This window comes from Scyliorhinus torazame, chromosome 3 (assembly GCF_047496885.1).
Source record: "Scyliorhinus torazame isolate Kashiwa2021f chromosome 3, sScyTor2.1, whole genome shotgun sequence".
Classification (NCBI taxonomy): domain Eukaryota; kingdom Metazoa; phylum Chordata; class Chondrichthyes; order Carcharhiniformes; family Scyliorhinidae; genus Scyliorhinus; species Scyliorhinus torazame.
The window spans coordinates 111,823,120-111,841,301 of NC_092709.1; the positions used below are offsets into that span (position 1 = coordinate 111,823,120).

The 18,182-nt window shown below is 47.1% G+C and overlaps 1 protein-coding gene across 1 annotated transcript in view; it reads right to left on the reverse strand.

The window, feature by feature from the left end:
- Positions 1–209: 209 nt before the first annotated feature.
- The window catches only part of abce1 (ATP-binding cassette, sub-family E (OABP), member 1), a 113,228-nt gene continuing 95,255 nt past the window's right edge, over positions 210–18,182 (reverse strand). Inside the window, exons 16-18 of the mRNA XM_072496130.1 lie at positions 15,063–15,185; positions 3,638–3,749; positions 210–2,961 (exon numbers count right to left, since the gene is read on the reverse strand). Of these exons, the coding sequence (XP_072352231.1) occupies positions 2,914–2,961; positions 3,638–3,749; positions 15,063–15,185 (283 nt within the window). The 3' untranslated portion in view covers positions 210–2,913. The remainder of the gene's footprint in view (positions 2,962–3,637; positions 3,750–15,062; positions 15,186–18,182) is intronic.

Here is an 18,182-nt window from a genome sequence, read left to right on the forward strand (position 1 = left end):
GACACGGCATCACACCAACACAACTGGAGCAGGGTACAAGAACAGATGAGGGAAGGCAGACCAGATGGCCAGGGGAGGGGGAGGGCAGGAAGAGGGAGGGAGAATAGGGGACCGAGGCAGAATCAAAAACCTACTGGAAAATGAACAGGAAACCATAACCACTATTGTAAATAATGCAAGATGACTTGATGTAAATAACAGAAGCAGGCTGATGTGTAAATATTTCTCTTTATCCTTTTTTCTTTATTTTGTTTGTCTTCAAATCAAATTATGTACATGCTTACCCTTGTTCAATATACCACACAAATCTCAATAAAATCATTTAAAGAAAAAGATACCATTTGTGTGGACAATAGAAAACAATGGTCATGTGATAGAAACCAGGTTTTGCTGAGGAACATTTGAGAACAGCCATGGAAGAGACAGAACATGAAGATTCCTGACCAGTACAGGAAGGATCTGGCCTTTCAACAGGCAGAGACTTTCAACAGGCAGAGAATTGGGACTAACCTTCAGCTACCGACTTGAAGAACAAAACCAGGTTTTCCCTATCAAACCGGGTTTGACTGCATCTCAACTGGAAAGAAACCAGAAACCCGCCATTGCAAATCAGTTGTCGGAAACTTCGATTTCCTCAGTGAACCATAAGGAAATCACAGGCCTGCCACATTTCAGAAGCAAAGGTATTTTACTTATGAGCTTGTCTTTTTTTAAAAATCTGTTCTTGAGTTACAGTACTCAGTGTTAAAATATTTTTCTCTTCAAAACACACCATCTCCAGTCAGTCGAGAGATGGAAAGATTTTTTAAAAAAAATTTAGCTCCCACTACTCCCAGAACAGAACCTCTTGCTTATTTTTTTGATCTTGTTGGTCCCAATATGATTCACACTTAAAGACTTCCCCTCTAATATTCAGGGCAGTTCGAGGTGTTCTTCCCCCTGGCAGTGGGAAGGCAACATACCATGTGTTTTTTATCCCCCTGGGGCCCACTTTTGCCAACCAGCTGAACTTTGCGACCCAAGTCTGCCAACCTTCTCAACCCACACCACGTTCGCTTACATTTAATGCAAAATGGGAGCCTGTTTGGTTCTCACAATCTCACTGCAATCAGGTTCACAGGAGAGGGCAATGTGCATATCCAGCAGAGACTTCAGCCAGTTCCTTTGTGCCATCCTCACCTTTGAGAGAATGGAAAATCCAACCTCACACCTTTGTCATTGTGAAAGGCAATAGCAACAAAATGCTTGTTTTACTCAGCACGGATACTCCTGGGAGATGCTACTTCAGAATGCTGACAGCTTCATGGGGTTTTGGTGTGTTCTTAATGTGTATACAGCAGCATAGTCTTTTCATTTGGAATCAGTTATAAGTTAATAACTGTCTCTGGGGTCTAAACTTCAAAAGGAATTTTTTACCCACCACCTTCTCTTTCAAAATCTGAAATGTCTCCTCTCATTTGCCAGCCTTCCCTGCACATAACACACATGGATTTTGCATCCTTATTTGCATTGGCAGTTGTCAAAACAATACCTCAAGAAATCATCTTTATACTGCTTTCTGTCCGAGTTAAGCTTCTTCTTTGTAGGCTGTTAACCACAGGCCCTGGAGCTCTGTACAGAGTTAACACTAACACTGTCTGAGCAGTTCTCTCCAGCAGATTCAGTTGTGAGATCATGGCCAGTATAGGGTTACTTGCTCCCAATTTTCCCATTATACCACCAGTAAGTAAACTGCCTATTTGTGTCTCTGACCATCTTTACTTTTCGAAAATGATTCATCTTCACAGTCCTCTTGCCTTGCTTGCCAGCAGCTAGAAAATGGAAGAAGCTCCCCTCCATGATTCGGCGTCAAAAGCACGTACATCCAGGGTGTTTGACATCAAGTGTGTGTGTGCAGGGCAAGTGATCTGCTCACTGCTGTCGCTTCTGGTCGGAAGACTGCACAGGGCCTCATTTAGTTCTTATTTAAAAGGCGGCAGCGGCTACCATTCTCAACAAAAATTACTGTAGCAGCTGTTGGGCGCTTCTCCCACAATTGGGACCACCGAGGGAACGCAGCAACCGATTGACCCCGACCCTCCCAACACTTGCCTGAGACCCACCCGCAAGGCATGACCCATACTTCAAAAATCCCTGCTCTACATTCTGCTGAGGAAGGATGCTCTCCATCCAGAGTATTATTGAATCTTCTCCAACTACCACATACTGTTCCCTCCTTCTTCCATCTGGACAGTCTCCAAGCTGTGCAGATAGACTCCCAATATGCAGGTAGCGTCATAAAAGAAAATTTCCTCTGTGCTAAAACAAAATCATAAATCCCAAAAGACACATGGCAAAGAGAAAAATCTTCCTTTTCAATTGTACTCAATGTAGATTTCCCTGTGTGCATTATCTTGCATTTTACAACCTACGAAAAGGAATAGGAAACAATATGTATTCCTTGTTTTTATATGATTTAATATTGTTAATAGGACACTGTTTGCAAATAAAAGTTTACGCATCAAAATGCAATTATTGTCAAAAGAAACCATGTAAAAATAAAGTAGAATTGACATTTCCACTTTTTTTTGTTAAATATACCACAACTTCTCTGGTCACCTTTTACAGCACATGGTTGTTTTTGACCAGTTCCAGGGCCTTCTTTTCCACCTTATCTGCCTCAAACTGGCGTTTTACATCACAGCCACGATAAATAAATGTAGATGCGATAAAACCACAATTTTCAGCATCATATACCAATTACCTACAAATGTTTCAAGGGGAAAATTAACAATTTCAAAAAATTATAAAGAACTGCTCTGTAGTTATTGATTGAACTGTAAAAGATGCAGCCTGTCAGTTTTCATTCGAAATGTTTCTTGTATTGAATATGGCAATTTGGATTCAAATATTTGGCTCTCTGAAAATGAAACTCTAGTCATCCAAGAAAAAGTAGTTTCCACTCTTCTTCTGCTCCACATCCTATTGAAGAGAAAGAAGAAGTCACATCGAGCAAACTTTATAGGTTTCCCTATTGCATTTTCCAGAAAAAGAGCTTTAAACATGTTTACCATTCCTCCTCTATATCATAAACTATTTACCTCAAAGGAAAATGAACCTTTGCTGAAGCCAATTTACAAGCAGCCCATAGTCGCTCACCTCCCAAAGCCACTCTTCCTCTTGCCACTTGGAAGACATGGCTCAGTGTCTGCACATTACCCGAAACAAGACTATGAATATACGGTGTGCAGACCTGCAGATATGATCCAATTCTCATTATTTAGTGATGCACTGTGCTGATAGAGCCAAGTGCTATACTACTAATGCTTTTTCTGAACCCTGTGAGAATAAATGTAGTGTTACTAATAGTGAGAAGACTGCCTTATAACAGTGCAACCAGTGAAAAGCGTTGCTCACTATTTTCTCCAATTTTGTTTATCAATATATGATAATTTGCTCTACCTCGGGTATTTTCGGAACAAAAAACTACTATTTAAGGCTTAGTATCGGTAGTACAAGGGAGCTTGAATAAATGCATGCTTTCTATAAATATTTTGCAAACTATTTGGAATTATTTTCAGAATTTTACTTCAATTATATTGCACGTTGCTTTCACTCATCTGATTGTGGAGTTAACAATATATAAATTTACGCTCACCTTGATAGAATTCATTTTATTAATCCTTGGTCTGAAATTGTTTGGATCTCTTCGGAATGTGATTTCCAGCTGAGACAAGAATTTATTCATTCCAGCAAGCAGTGTCTGTGGACTGGAATTGTTTAAAACAATCAGTGCAGTGAACTACATACGTATTATAGTAGACGCCCCATCCCATGCTTTGGCGAACCACTTAGTTACTTGCATTCAATTCCTTTTTCCTTCTTCATAGTGCATGCTTAACTGTACAAAACAACCAACGGTCAGTAACCACTACTAGTGACACTGTGCTGTTACAGTTAGGATTACAGACTGCAGGGAGTGAGTGAGCCGCACATTCGGGGGCTCTCACTCTGGCGGGATTTGAGGACCTGGTTCCCCGGTTTTGCGGGGCTGTGGAGCGCTGAAAGGACGGCCACGGGGGGCTAAGGAGCAAGCAGAGCTGCATGGAACTGCGGGAGAGCAGAAAGCAGTGCAAACGGGAGAGGAAGGGACAAAGGCAAGGTGCAGGGGAAGCTGACCAGGGAGCAAAGATGGCGGACCTGCAGACCTCGGGCCCGGCGATCCAGCAGGTGCTGGATAACATGCTGCAGGTGATAAAGAGCAGTTTTGAGTCGTTGAAGCGGGATAACTTGGACCCACTTCAGAAGGCAGTGGATCAGCTGAACCAGAGACTGGATGCCCAGGACAAAAAAGTTAAGGAGCTGGGGGAGGTGGTGGAGGAGCAGGCGGACGCGCAGACGATGGCTGCGCTAGAAGTCGACGGGTTGAAGGAGAGACAGAGAAGACTGCTGGACAGAGTAGAGGAGCTGGAAAATAGAGCCCGTAGACAAAAATCTGAGGATCATCGGCCTCCCGGAGGGGGTGGAGGGAGCTGATGCCACAGCGTTCGTGGCGGACCTGTTGATGCAGCTGATAGGGGCTGAAGCCTGTCCGCGACCGCCGGAGCTGGAGGGGGCACACAGAGTACAGGCGAGACAGGTGCATCCGGGGGGGCCCCCGTCTGATGGTGATTAGGTTCCACAGGTTTGTGGAGAAGGAGCGGGTGCTGCAGTGGGCAAAGAGCGCTAAGAGCAACACGTGGAATAACAGTGTCCTTCGCAGTTACCAGGACCTAAGCCAGGAGGTGGCCAGGCGGCGAGCAGCCTTTAAACAAGTTAAGGAGATGTTGTTCAAAAAGCACGTAAAGTTTGGTCTGCTCTTCCCGGCCCATCTTTGGGTTATGCATCAGGGCCAACACCACTACTTCTCTGAGCCCGAAGAAGCGATGGACTTTGTGAGGGATCAGGGGCTGGTCTCGAAAAAAAGGACCCACGGACGCAAGCTAGGGTCCGAGAATTACTGTTTGAAGGGACGCCTACTGTGCCTGGACTGCAGGTCGACTGTTTACTGCTTTAAAGGTGTCTTGTGGTGTATTCTTTGTGGGCAGTTTTTGCCTGTGGGGGATGTGGGGGGGGGGGAGGGTATTACCCCCCCCCCCCCCCCCCCCCCCCCCTTTCGAATGGTCTTTTTCCTTTTTTCTGTTGTTTTTTTCCTCCCCTTTTTTTTTCTCTTCTGTTGTGGTGGGTACCTTTTGTTGGGCTCTCCGAGTGCGCTGGAGCCTGTATTGTAACAAAAGGGTGGCCGGTCAGCAATGGGGATTAAAGATGTTGGTTGGGGGCTTTTATTTCATTTATGTCTATGGTTTTTATGTTTGTTTCGGATGGGGGATGTACGGGTACTGGGTTATTGCGGTGTTATATATTTTTTTTTAGTGCTCATAAAGGGACGTGGGTTAACACTTTTCTGTGTACACAGCTGGGAATGTGTTGTACCTGGAGCAGCCTTGCGTTGCTGTTTGATGTTTGCATCTTGTTTGATCTTTCCCATCTTAGTGAGACTGCTCCAGTGGGTCGGAGTGGGGGATGGTGTGCTGGGGAGTGGGGAGATGAGGTCGGGGAAACAATGGGAGTGAGACAAGGGGGCGCCGGAGCGATGAGTCACCGGGCTAGCAGATTGGCTATTCAAGGGAGTCAGGTGGGGGGGGAGAATACAGCCAGTGAATGACAGTGGTGGGGTTATGGGGAGTTATTTTGCTGACGTGGGGGGGGATCTGAAGTAGGTAATGGAAAGGAGGTTGGGGTGGAGGCAGCCAAGAATGGCACGGCGCATGGGCTGGGGCGGGCCCAAGAAAGGTTATGGCTGACCGGCGGGAGGGAGGGGGGGGGGGGGGTTGTGCCTCCCAACCAGGCTGATCACCTGGAATGTCAGGGGACTAAATGGGCCAGTTAAAAGGGCACGTGTGTTTGCGCATTTGCGGGCTCTAAAGGCGGACGTAATTATGTTGCAGGAGACACATCTGAAAGTGTCTGACCAGACTAGGCTAAGGAGGGGCTGGATCAGCCAGGTCTTCCACTCGGACTTGGATTCTAAGTCCAGGGGGGTAGCAATTATGATCAATAAGCGGGATCAATTTGAGACGGAGGGCGTAGTCACAGACGGCGGGGGCAGATTCCTTATGGTAAGGGGCAAGCTGGAGGGGAGAAGAGTGGTGCTGGTGAACATATATGCGCCGAACTGGGACGACGTTGACTTTATCAAAAGAGTGCTGGGGAAGATCCCGGACCAAAACTCGCGTAATTTGATAATGGGGGGGGGGAAGACTTTAATACGGTCCTTGACCCGGGGCTGGACCGGTCATGTCCCAGAACGGGTAGACTCCCAGCAATGGCAAGGGAGCTGAAAGGGTTCATGGAGCAAATGGGGGCTGTGGACCCATGGAGAGCCAGACAGCCGACGGGAAGGGGCTACTCGTTTTATTTGCATGTTCATAAAGTATATTCTAGGATTGATTTTTTTATCGTGAGCAGGGACTGTGTAGGGAGGTAAAGAATACGGAATACTCGGCAATCACTATTTCGGACCATGCCCCGACCTGCAGGTCGGGGGGGCAAATTACCAACGCCCGCAATGGAGGTTAGACGTAGGACTGTTGTCGGAGGAGGGGATATGTGAGAGACTACGGAAGTGTATGCAAAATTACTTCCAGGTGAACGATACGGGGGAGGTTTCAGCAGCGACCCTGTGGGAGGCGCTGAAGGCAGTAGTGAGGGGGGAGCTGATCTCAATTCGGGCTCACAGGGTCAGGGCGGACAGAGCAGAAATGGACAGATTGGTTAGGGAAATTCACCGGATAGACGAGGAGCATGCGGGGGTCCCCGGGGGAGGACCTACTCAGGGAGAGACGGAGATTGCAGGCAGAACTGGGGGTGCTATCCACGAGTAGGGCCGTGGAACAACTTAGGAAGGCGAGGGGAGTGGTGTATGAGCATGGGGAGAAAACCAGTAGATTGCTAGCGCAGCAACTCAGGAAGAGGGAGGCTGCCAGGGAAATAAGTAGAGTTGTTGATGGGGAGGGGAGCAGAGTGGAGGACCCGGCAGGACCGAATAAGGTATTTCGGGACTTCTATAGTAAGTTGTACACTTCAGAACCCCCGGAAGAGCCAGAGGACATGAAAAGGTTCCTGGATGGACTAACCTTCCCAAAAGTAGGCAGGGGACTAGTGGACGGGCTAGGGGCCCCGATTAGAGCGGAGGAGGTATTGGGGGGCCTAAAGGCCATGCAGTCGGGGAAAGCCCCGGGACCGGATGGATACCCAGTAGAGTTTTACAAAAAGTTCTCGGAGATAATGGGACAGGTCCTGACAAAGGTTTTTAATGAGGCAAGGGACAGAGGGACCCTGCCACCGACGATGTCGCAAGCCACCATCTCGCTGATACTGAAGCGGGACAAGGACCCGGAATCGTGCGGGTCATACAGGCCAATCTCCCTGATCAATGTGGATGCCAAGCGAGGACTGCGTACCGGAGGTGATTGGGGACGATCAGACATGGTTTGTGAAAGGCAGGCAGCTGACAGCTAACTTGAGAAGATTGCTTAATGTGATCATGATGCCCCCGACGGGCAAGGTGAAGGAGGTAGTGGTGGCAATGGACGATGAGAAGGCCTTTGACCGGGTGGAGTGGGGCTATTTGTGGGAGGTGCTTGGACGGTTTGGGTTCGGTGAGGGACTGGTTAATTGGGTCAGACTATTGTACCAGGCCCCAAAAGCTACCGTTAGGACGAACAGGATAATGTCAGATTATTTCAGACTACACCGTGGGACCAGACAGGGGTGCCCACTCTCCCCGTTGCTGTTCGCGCAGGCCACAGAGCCGTTGGCGATGGCGTTGAGAGCTGCGAAGGGGTGGAAGGGAATGACTAGGGAGGGGGGGTGGAACATAGGGTCTCTCTCTATGCGGACGACCTGCTCCTGTACGTGTCGGACCCACTGGCCGGGATGGAAAATATACTGGAAACATTGAGGAAGTTCGACCGGTTTTCAGGGTACAAATTAAATATGGCCAAGAGTGAGATGTTTGTGGTGCAGGCAAGGGGCTGGGAGAATAGACTGAAAGAGCAGCCATTTAGGTTGGTGGAGGAAAGTTTCCGGTACTTGGGGATACAGGTGGCACGAGACTGGGGCAGGTTGCACAAGTTAAATTTGACTAGAGTGGTAGAACAAATGAGGAGGGAGTTGGGATGTACCCCCGCTGTCATTGGCGGGGAGGGTGCAGACTGTAAAGATGACAATCCTCCCTAGATTTCTGTTCATCTCCCAGTGCCTCCCGATCTTTATCCCACGGTCCTTCTTCAAAAGGACTGGCAAAATCATCATGAGCTTTGTCTGGGCGTGAAAGTCCCCGCGGGTGAAGAAGGCGATGCTTGAAAGGAGCCGCAGCGAGTGGGGACTGGCATTGCCGAGTCTGATCAACTACTACTGGGCGGCTAACATAGCCATGATAAGGAAGTGGATGGTGGGTACGGGGTCTATCTGGGAGCGAGTGGAGGCGGCTTCGTGCAGGGGCACCAGTTTGGCAGCCCTGGTCGCGGCTCCCCTACCGCTGTCGCCGGCCAGGTACTCCACCAGCCCGGTAGTGGGGGCGGCCCTGCGGATATGGGGCCAGTGGAGGAGGCATGTGGGGGTGGGGGGGTGGGTACGTCTGTCTGGGCTCCAATATGTGATAACCATCGATTCGCCCCCGGGAACATGGATGGAGGGTTTCGAACATGGCGGCGGGAGGGGAGCTTTGCGAATTTGAGGGGCTTGGAGGAGATATTTGGGCTGGTAAGGGGAAATGACTTTAGGTACTTACAGATGCGGGACTTTGTACGCAGACAGGACCCATCCTTCCCACGCCTCCCGCCAATAGGGATCCAGGACAGAATAGTCTCTAGAGGAGAAGGAGGAGAGGGTAGAGTCTCGGATATCTACAGGGTGCTCATGAAGGGGGAAGAGTCCCAGACTGAGGAACTGAAACTCAAATGGGAGGAGTAGTTTGGCGGGGAGATGGAGGACGGGCTGTGGGCGGAAGCTCTGAGTAGGGTAAACTTAACCGCAGCATGTGCCAGGCGTGGCCTGATTCAATTTAAGGTCATTCGCCGGGCCCACATGACGGTAGCTCGGATGAGCAAATTCTTTGGGGTAGAGGACAAGTGCGCTAGATGCGCGGGAGGACCAGCGAACCATGTTCACATGTTTTGGGCATGTCCTAAACTTAGGGGGTACAGGGAGGGATTTGCGGGGGTCATGTCCCGGGTGCTGAAAACAAGAGTGGTCAAGAGTCCAGGGGTGGTAATTTTCGGGGTTTTGGAAGACCCGGGAGTCCAAGGGGAGAAAGAGGCAGATGTTCTGGCCTTTGCTTCCCTAATAGCCCGGCGGCGAATACTGCTGGCATGGAGGGACTCAAAACCCTCAAAGACCGAACTATGGCTTTCGGACATGTCAAGTTTTCTGGGTATGGGAAAAATTAAGTTCGCTTTGAGGGGATCTGTACTGGGGTTTGCCCAAAGGTGGCAACCATTCATCGACTTCTTCGCGGGAGAGTGAACATCAGCAGGGGGGTGGAGATTAGAGTAGAGTAGGAGGGATAAATAGGCAGGTAGTGTCTAGGGGAGAGGAGCGGGCATGTGCAGTATGGTTTGATTGAATATTAGTTTTATATTGATGTTTGCACATTTCTGTTATCTGTAACTGTTTACAATGCCAAAAAATACCTCAATAAAATTGTTTGTTAAAAGAAAAAAGGATTACAGACTGCCTTAACTCATTTCATGGTTATATTTATAGGACATGAAGATTAAAATTATTAAGTTGCTTTATCTATTTTCAATAAGGTTAACCTTATACAAGAGCATGAGGCAGGAACAAGGAATGGTCATTTGACCCACATAAAATGGAGAGAACAGCAACAGAGGATATCCCAGTTGAACTTAATCCTGTCCTAAGCCACGATCTACATATACATATTGGACTTGCTAGTTTAGCCCTTCCTGATCTATATACATTAAAGTAACATTAACTGGTGCATTTATACACAAGAGTTGAGGGGCATACAGAATTCAGAAGACTGACACTAGACAGAATCTTACGCACTTACTTTTTGATGCAGCTTTGGGACCATATCTGAATTGATAACCAGGCCCTGCTAGTAGAGTGCCTTGTGGCTGTATTTAGTAGGGCTTAGTCAATTAAAGGATGCCTCTGGGACTGACATCTTCAGGTACAGCAGGCAGATCAGTCAGAACCTCAAATGTAGGCCAATTATTAAAAGGGATAATGGCAGCATGTATAGTGGCAGAACTGTACACTGTGAACACCAAAGTAGAAGCAAAACAGGAAGACGATGCATGCCAGAAGAGGAAGGGAAGCTCCATGATTCGCGGATGTGCCACTTTAGCTCATGGTGGAAGCTGTGAGGGAATTCAGGTAGGTGGTCTTTGGAGAGGATGGCAGCAGTAGGCCAGCAGGCCTTGGGAGTATGTGGAACCCATCTCCCCATGTAAGGGCAAAGCCTTAAAGGTAAAAAAAGCTGGTTATCTCTCCAATTCGCTTCAATGGAATTAAATCAAGTTACTCTTGCTGCAAACTATCCAGAGTACTTGCTTCAAGTTGTTCCCATTACCGCTAGCCTGACACATTGATTGGATTTATTTATTGTCACGTGTACCAAGGTACAGTGAAAAGTATTGTTCTGCGTGCAGCTCAGACAGATCATTCCGTACATGAAAAGAAAATAAATAGGGCAAACATAAAATACACAATGTAAATACATAGACACAGGCATCAGGTGAAGCTCACAGGAGTACAGTATTACTCGGTAGAGAAGATTTGCGAAGAGATCAGATCAGACTATAAGAGGGTCATTTAGGAGTCTGGTAACAGCGGGAGGCAGCTGTTTTTGAATCTGTTAGTACGTGTTCTCAGACTTTTGTATCTCCTGTCCGATGGAAGAAGTTGGAAGAGAGTAAGCCGGGTGGGAAAGGTCTTTGGTTATGCTGCCCGCTTTCCCAAGGCAGTGAGAAGTGTAGGCAGAGTCAATGGAAGGGAGGCGGGTTCGTGTGATGGACTGGGCGGTGTTCACGACTCTCTGTAGTTTCTTCCGGTCTTGGGCCAAGCAGTTGCCATACCAGTTGGGATGCTTCCTATGGTGCACCTGTAAAAGTTGGTAAAAGTAAATGTGGACATGCCGAATTTCCTTAGTTTCCTGAGGAAGTATAGGCCCTGTTGTGCTTTCTTGGTCGCAGCGTCGACGTGGGTGGACCAGGACAGGTTTTTAGTGATGTGGACACCTTGGCATTCAAAGCTGTCAACCATCTCCACCTCGCCCCCGTTGATGCAGACAGGGGTGTGTACAATACTTTGCTTCCTGAAGTCAATGACCAGCTCTTTAGTTTTGCTGACATTGAGGGAGAGATTGAAAGATGATTTCCCACTTTACACTGCAACATGGTGGGCTGCCTGCAATACATTCACCTTCCTTCCTTTGTTGCAATGGTTACATGGTGTGCAACCCCTGTGCTTTTATAAAAGAGCCATTGAACCTGTAAAATTGTTCTTTATTTGAGCTTTTCAGAGACAGAGGTTCTTGATCTCACTGGTAATCCACCCCAGGAAATCCGGTGAGAGGCAGAAAGACATCGGGTTACTTGTTCCCAATTTTCCCAGCCCACCTGACACTGGTACCAGCACCAAGTGCCAGCTAAAATTCTATCCATGGGGTCCTGTTGCCAATTGTAAAAGAAATATAGGAAAAGGAATAGGCCATTTAAGCGCTCAAGTCAGTTTGGTTATTCAAGGAGGCCATGACTTATCTGTGACCCAGCTCAACATACCTTTCCCCCCCATCCTTCCTGAAAGCTAAAAGATCAATCTCAGATTTAAAATGACCAAGTGACCCAGCATCAATTGGCATTTGCGGAAGAGAGTTCCAAACTTCCATGGTGCGTAGCCCCTTAATCCTGGACTCCTCAACAGCAGAAATATTTTCTATCAGTTCCTTTTAATAACCTGAGCACTTTGGTCAAATCGTCCGTTAGCATTCTAAATCCTAGGAAATACAGCCCTGGTTTGTGTAATTTCACATCATAATTTAACACTCAACTGTCCAGGCCTTATTCTGGTAAATTCAATCTGCCTGCCCCCCACAATCAATATACTTTTCCCAAGATATGGTGCTCAGAACTGGTCACAGTACTTCAGCTGTGGTCTAACCAAGGTTTTGCAGAGCTGAAGCATGGCTTCTACTACATTTTAAGTTTTTCTCTTCCCCCAAACTGTCCAATGAATAATTTCTGACTATTACTCTACTCTCTTCATTTTCATTCAGTTCAGAATTATTTATACTATCTTTACCACATGAGCCCTCCACCCTGAGTACTAGTTTAAAACCCGTTTTCCCTATGGCCCAGCATGGTTTAGGTGGAACCCGTCCCAACAGTCCAGTTCCTTCCTACCCCAGCACTGAAGCCAGTTTCCAGTGAAATTTCCAATGAAACTCTTTCCCGCAAGCTTCCTCAGCTGTGTTCAACTCCTTAATTTTGAGGGCAGCACGGTGGCCTAGTGGTTAGCACTGCTGTCTCACGGCGCCGAGGTCCCAGGTTCGATCCCGGCTCTGGGTCACTGTCAGTGTGGAGTTTGCACGTTATCCCCGTGTTTGCGTGGGTTTCGCCCCCACAACCCAAAGATGTGCAGGCTAGGTGGATTGGCCACACTAAATTGCCCCTTAATTGGAAAAAATGAATTGGGTACTCTAAATTTATAAAAAGTAAAAAAAATAAAAACTCCTTAATTTTGTATCCCTATGCTAATTTGGAAACCCATGCAGACACGGGGAGAAAGTGTAAACTCTACAGGGACAGTCACCCGAAGCCAGAATTGAACCCGGGTCCCTGGACCTGTGAGGCAGCAGTACTAACCACTTTGCCATCGTGCTGCCTACGTGTACTTCATACACTAGCTTCTCTTCTTCTTCTTCAATCACTCACTAACAAATATGATTGTCCACCTAAGAAACTCGGTGTCACCGGTCATGGGTTCTGTGGGTCCTTGCATGGCTGCTGAGCCCAATCCTAGAGCCATATCTTTGACTGCACACTTGGCAGGTATTTCCAGGAGGCAGAATTGGTCCTTGGACTCTAGATCACTGGTATTCCTTTCTCAGGCTCCTTTTCCAGACCTCCTCTTGCCGTCAGTGTGTCCTCGAAGAATTGTGTCCCTTCAATCAGGAGGTTTCCCCAGGTAGGTTCTGAGCAGGGGTCTCCAAGGTGTTGACATCTATGTTGCATTTCTTGAGGTAAGCCTTCAGGGTTTCTTTGAAGCGTTTCCTTTGTCCTCTGCTGGTTTGGGTGCCATCCTGGAGCTAGACAAAGCAGGTTTACTTCGGCATTCGGGACTCTGGCATCCTAACCACATAGCCGGCCCAGTGGAGTTGGTTCCGGATGATCATGGCCTCAATGCTGGTGCACTTGGTACCTTCAAGGAAGTTGATGTTAGTACTCCTATCCTTCTAGCTGATGTGGAGAATCCGTCTCAGACAGTGCTGCTGCTAACTCACCAGAGCCTTGAGGTGATGTCTGTATGTAGTCCAGGTTTCTGAGCTATATAGAAGAGTTTGGAGGACGACTGCCTTGGACACTAGCATCAGCACGGATGTTGTGATCGTCAAAGACTCTCTTCCTTGACGGATCTTGCCCTGGTGCGGGTCGGTAAAGGACTCGAGTCTTCTTGAGGTTGAGGCAGAGACCGATTCTTTGGTATGTTTCTGTAAAGGCATCAAGCAAGGCTTGGTGACTCACCATCTCGGATGTCATCCGCATACTGAAATTGTATGAGCGATGTCATTGTCACTTTCTTTTGCCGCCCATCCTGTAGACAATGTTCACTCCACTGGGAAGCATGTTCTTGACAAGTGAAGGATGGTGACAATGAAAATGGAGAAGAGGGTGGGGTGGTAATGCATTCCTGCTCGACTGCAATCTTGACCTCGAAGCTTTCTGTCATACTTCCATCAACTGTTATTATGGAGTCGTCAGAGGATGTTGATTAATTTCTCTGGACAGCCGGCCTTTGACTGGATCTTCCATAGCGCTTCTGTTGCTCCTGGCACTTCTCCTGAAGTTGCTGAGCAGTGAAAGTCATGTCATTTGTTTCACGGTTTTGTCAGAAGCCATGCTGGATTTCCAGAAGGATTTCTTCAGAGACTGGGAGAAGGCGGCTAGCAAGGATTTGGGCGATGATCTCCTTCGCGATGGAGCCCAAGGTTCCTCAATAGTTCCCATAGTCTGCTTTATCTCCTTCCTTGAAGATGGTGGCGATGATGGCATCCCTGAGGTTGTCAGGGACTTCTTCTCTGTCACAGATTTTCAGCAAACAGCTGATGGAGATGAAGGGTGATCTTTTCTCATCCAAGTTTGAAAATCTCGTTCCCTCATCTGTCAGAATCTCCAACACGCACTCCAGCTCAAGGACTGCGCCAGAGAGATTCAAGATAACAACATCTAGTGGAGAAATGTTCACACAAGAAAGATTCTATTATAAGGTCCTGAAAGGAATCCACAATGAGCCAAACAGGTCAATGAGTCAAAGGAAAAAGGTTTAATGCAACAGAACAAGAGTACAGAGCAGTTACTCTACTACAGGATCCGGCTCACAGTTCACGGCCCTCCGGTTTTATACAGGATGTAGGGCGCCCACCCCTCAGTGGGGGAGTCTGTATTCCCCATAGTCCTTTGGGAATATTAATCTCCCAGTCTAAGTGTCCCATGACCTTCTTACGGTTTCATTAGTGTCCCATAACCTGCTTAACCCCAGGTTACGACAGACTCGCTGCCCACAAACTCCCACATACTGTAGTCCAGGCCCACAAACTGCTCTACTATATCTTACATCTAGGTTATTTATTTAAATATTTAGTCTGCTGTTCTTTTTCACACATGCATTGAGCACTAAAACACTCATCAAAATTTTATATACTTACTGCCTCATGTTTACACGAATCACTTGAGTACTTTGTCCAAATTTCAAAATAGCTGAAAAGGGCTTACTTGCCAAAATATAAAACTTACGGATTAGCTATTGTACTCCTAGATGGTATTCCATCAAATACAATCACACGGTCAGCCAAATAGGTAGCCATTATAAAGTCATGTTCCACAACAAAGGCAGTCTTCTTAGCATGGAGGATGAAACTAAAAGATAAAAAGAACAATCATTAACAATTTTGGAAACTAATAAGGGGCAGAAAGGTAGTCATTCCATTGTAGCCCAATAAAATAGTGGACTATAACTTCAGAGCTCCCCAATGTCAGATTTGGTGGATACCCCAAAGATGCACTGGAGAATCTCTATCAGAACTTTACATGTAAGGGTTTGCGTGCTAACTTCCACTAGGTAATTGCTCCACACTGGAATTCATCCGAAAATGCGATTTAAATCACAAACTTTGGCTGGTTCTTCCAGGGTTACACTCTTAAAAGTTAAAAGAATTAAAACCTCTTCTAACTTCTGGATATGTATTGTAAACACCCAGACCGACCCCCCCAGGTGACTTGCTCCATATCCCCAACCTCCACAGGGGATTCACACCACACCCCTGAATACTCGCCCCCAGCTGGATTTCCCTCCTTGGGGGCCTGCACCCTCCAGCCTGACCCGCGGACCCAACACTTCACCAACCTGCGGCCCACCCCTCCCCTGACCCTCCCAACTTCCAATTTAGAACAAGATGTGCCCTGGCCAATCTGTTCTAGTACAGTTGTAACACTGGCAACTACCCGGCAATGAGGAAAACGGCCCAGGCTTGTCCTGTCTACAAAAAGCAGGATAAATCCAACCTGACAAATTTCCACCCCATCGGTCTATTCTCAGTCACCAGCAGAGTGATGGCTTGGGTCATCAACAGTGCTATCAAGCGGTACTTACTCAGCAATAACCTGCTTAGTGACATTCAGTTCAAATTCCAACAGGGTCAGTCAGCTCCTGGCCTCAGTTATGACATTGGTCCAAACGTAAACAGAAGAGCTGAACTCAAGAGGTGAGCGGAGAGTGACGACTGAATGTGACATCTTGGAGCCTCGTAAAACCCGAGTCAATGGGAATCAAGGGGAAACCTCTGCACTTGATCAAATAATCTACGCTTGCCTCGATGATTGCAGCTTCAAAACATTCAAGCACTCCAGAAGTTCGACAGTATCCAGGACAAAGAAACGTGCTTAATGGCACCCATCCACCATCTTAAAAAATATTTGCTCCCTTTACCGTCAACGCTGTGGCAAAAATGTGTAGCATATACAAGATGTGCTGCAGCAACCCACCAAGGCACCTCCATCAACAGAAGGGCAAGAGCAGCAGATGCATGGGAACACCTCCTGCAAATTCCCCTCCACGCTAAACACCATCCTGATTGGACTATATCACCATTCCTTCATTGCCGCAGAGTCAAAATCCTGGAACGCCTTTCCTAACATTGCTGAAGATGTACCTACACCACATGAAGTGTGCGGTTCAAGAAGCTGACTCACCACCACTTTTCAAAGGCAATTAGGGATGGGCAATAAGTGCTGGCCTAGCCAGCAAGGCCTACAGCCCACAAAATAATATACTTTTAAAAATTGGAGGTTTACAAAATATACACAAAACATTTCTTATGCAATCAGAGATAACTTTAGAAGAACATCGCATAATAGTACAGCAGAGGAGGCAGCCTTTTGGTCCATTGAGTTTGCATCCATCACACTGGTTATGTAGGTAAATACAACAGCCAGTAATCATACACAGCAAAATCACACTACGGCAAATGAACGTATAAATCATAGAAGCACAAAGGGAAGTCTGTGCAGTTCTTTGACAGAGCTATCCATTTAGTCCCATTCCATCACTCTTTTGCTACAGCCCTGTAAGTATTTACCAAATTTTCTTTGGAAGTTGCTTTTGAATCTGCTGCGATCACCCTTCTAGGTAATGCATTCTACATCATAGTAACTCGCTATGATTTTTGCTCATATTGAAAAATATGATGTAGCCACCTGGGATGGCCACTTACAAAGGGAAATATGGCCACTTGCAAAGAATCACGGGGAATATGGCCAATGCAGGATCCAGACGAGCTCAGAGCTTAAGTGTATATTTGCCACTAGATAACCAGACACGATCGAAACCCCCAGCCAATTTGCATTCTAATGGCCCATTTCCCCAGAACAAAAGACTTGTACTCAGGTATCAGATCCAGATCCAGATTCATCAACGCCACTCCCTTCACCCAGGAAGCCCAAACAGCCAAGGTCAATGACCGCTCAGGACACGCCCAGCCATCAAGGCATCTGCACCTTTATTGGCTAAAATCGAAGGCCGTAATCGAAGCCTGCCGAATTATTGGGTCCAAAGCTAAGGACCGCCCAAAAGAGCACGAAACCCCAGAAGGATAAAGAGAGACACTGCCATGTGTTCAGTCTCTCTTGGCCCCTTCTTAAGCCTAAAACCAATTGCAGAATTCCCCATTGGCACCGCGACAACTCTTGTCGATTAATAAGGAACGACCATTCGGATCCCACAATGGCCCATGCGGCCACGGCACGAAAACGGCAGACACGAGTTTGGCAACCGGGAGATGGTGATGACTCAGAGTCTGACTCCTGTTACGGTAACCCTTTCGCGACGCTTTTTGATACTGAACCCAGAGGTGTCCAGATGATGAGAAAAAGGAACCGCATGTGAATTACGATGTCCTATTTCCTGATGGAGCCTGCCCGCTTTCTGATCTTACATGGTTTTAGTTAATGTCACTTCGACATGGAATTTCTTGATACAGTTTATTCTTCCGGTCTCATATGTTTTAATTAATGTCGCCCATTTATTAAATTGCTTGATGCAGTCAAGATTACTCTTCTGCACATTTTCGGAGTCCATACGTTACAAATTCTTTCCGCTCATGTAAGGTCACCCAGGTAGTGGAGCAACGGCACTGATCACCGCCCTCCCCGAGGAAGTCCACCCATTCTTGCCCTGCCGCGGCTCACACGCACCCCATGCTCCCGTCACTGCGAGTAATTTGGAAAAGTTCTTAACACTCCTTACTGTCCTTGGTAGGTCTTTGTTTCCCCCTCATTTGTTCTTTTTGCGTGTGGTTTAAAGAATGCTCTTTGCCACAGTCTGCACTCAACTCTTTACTTTCAGCGGCACTTTGGTCG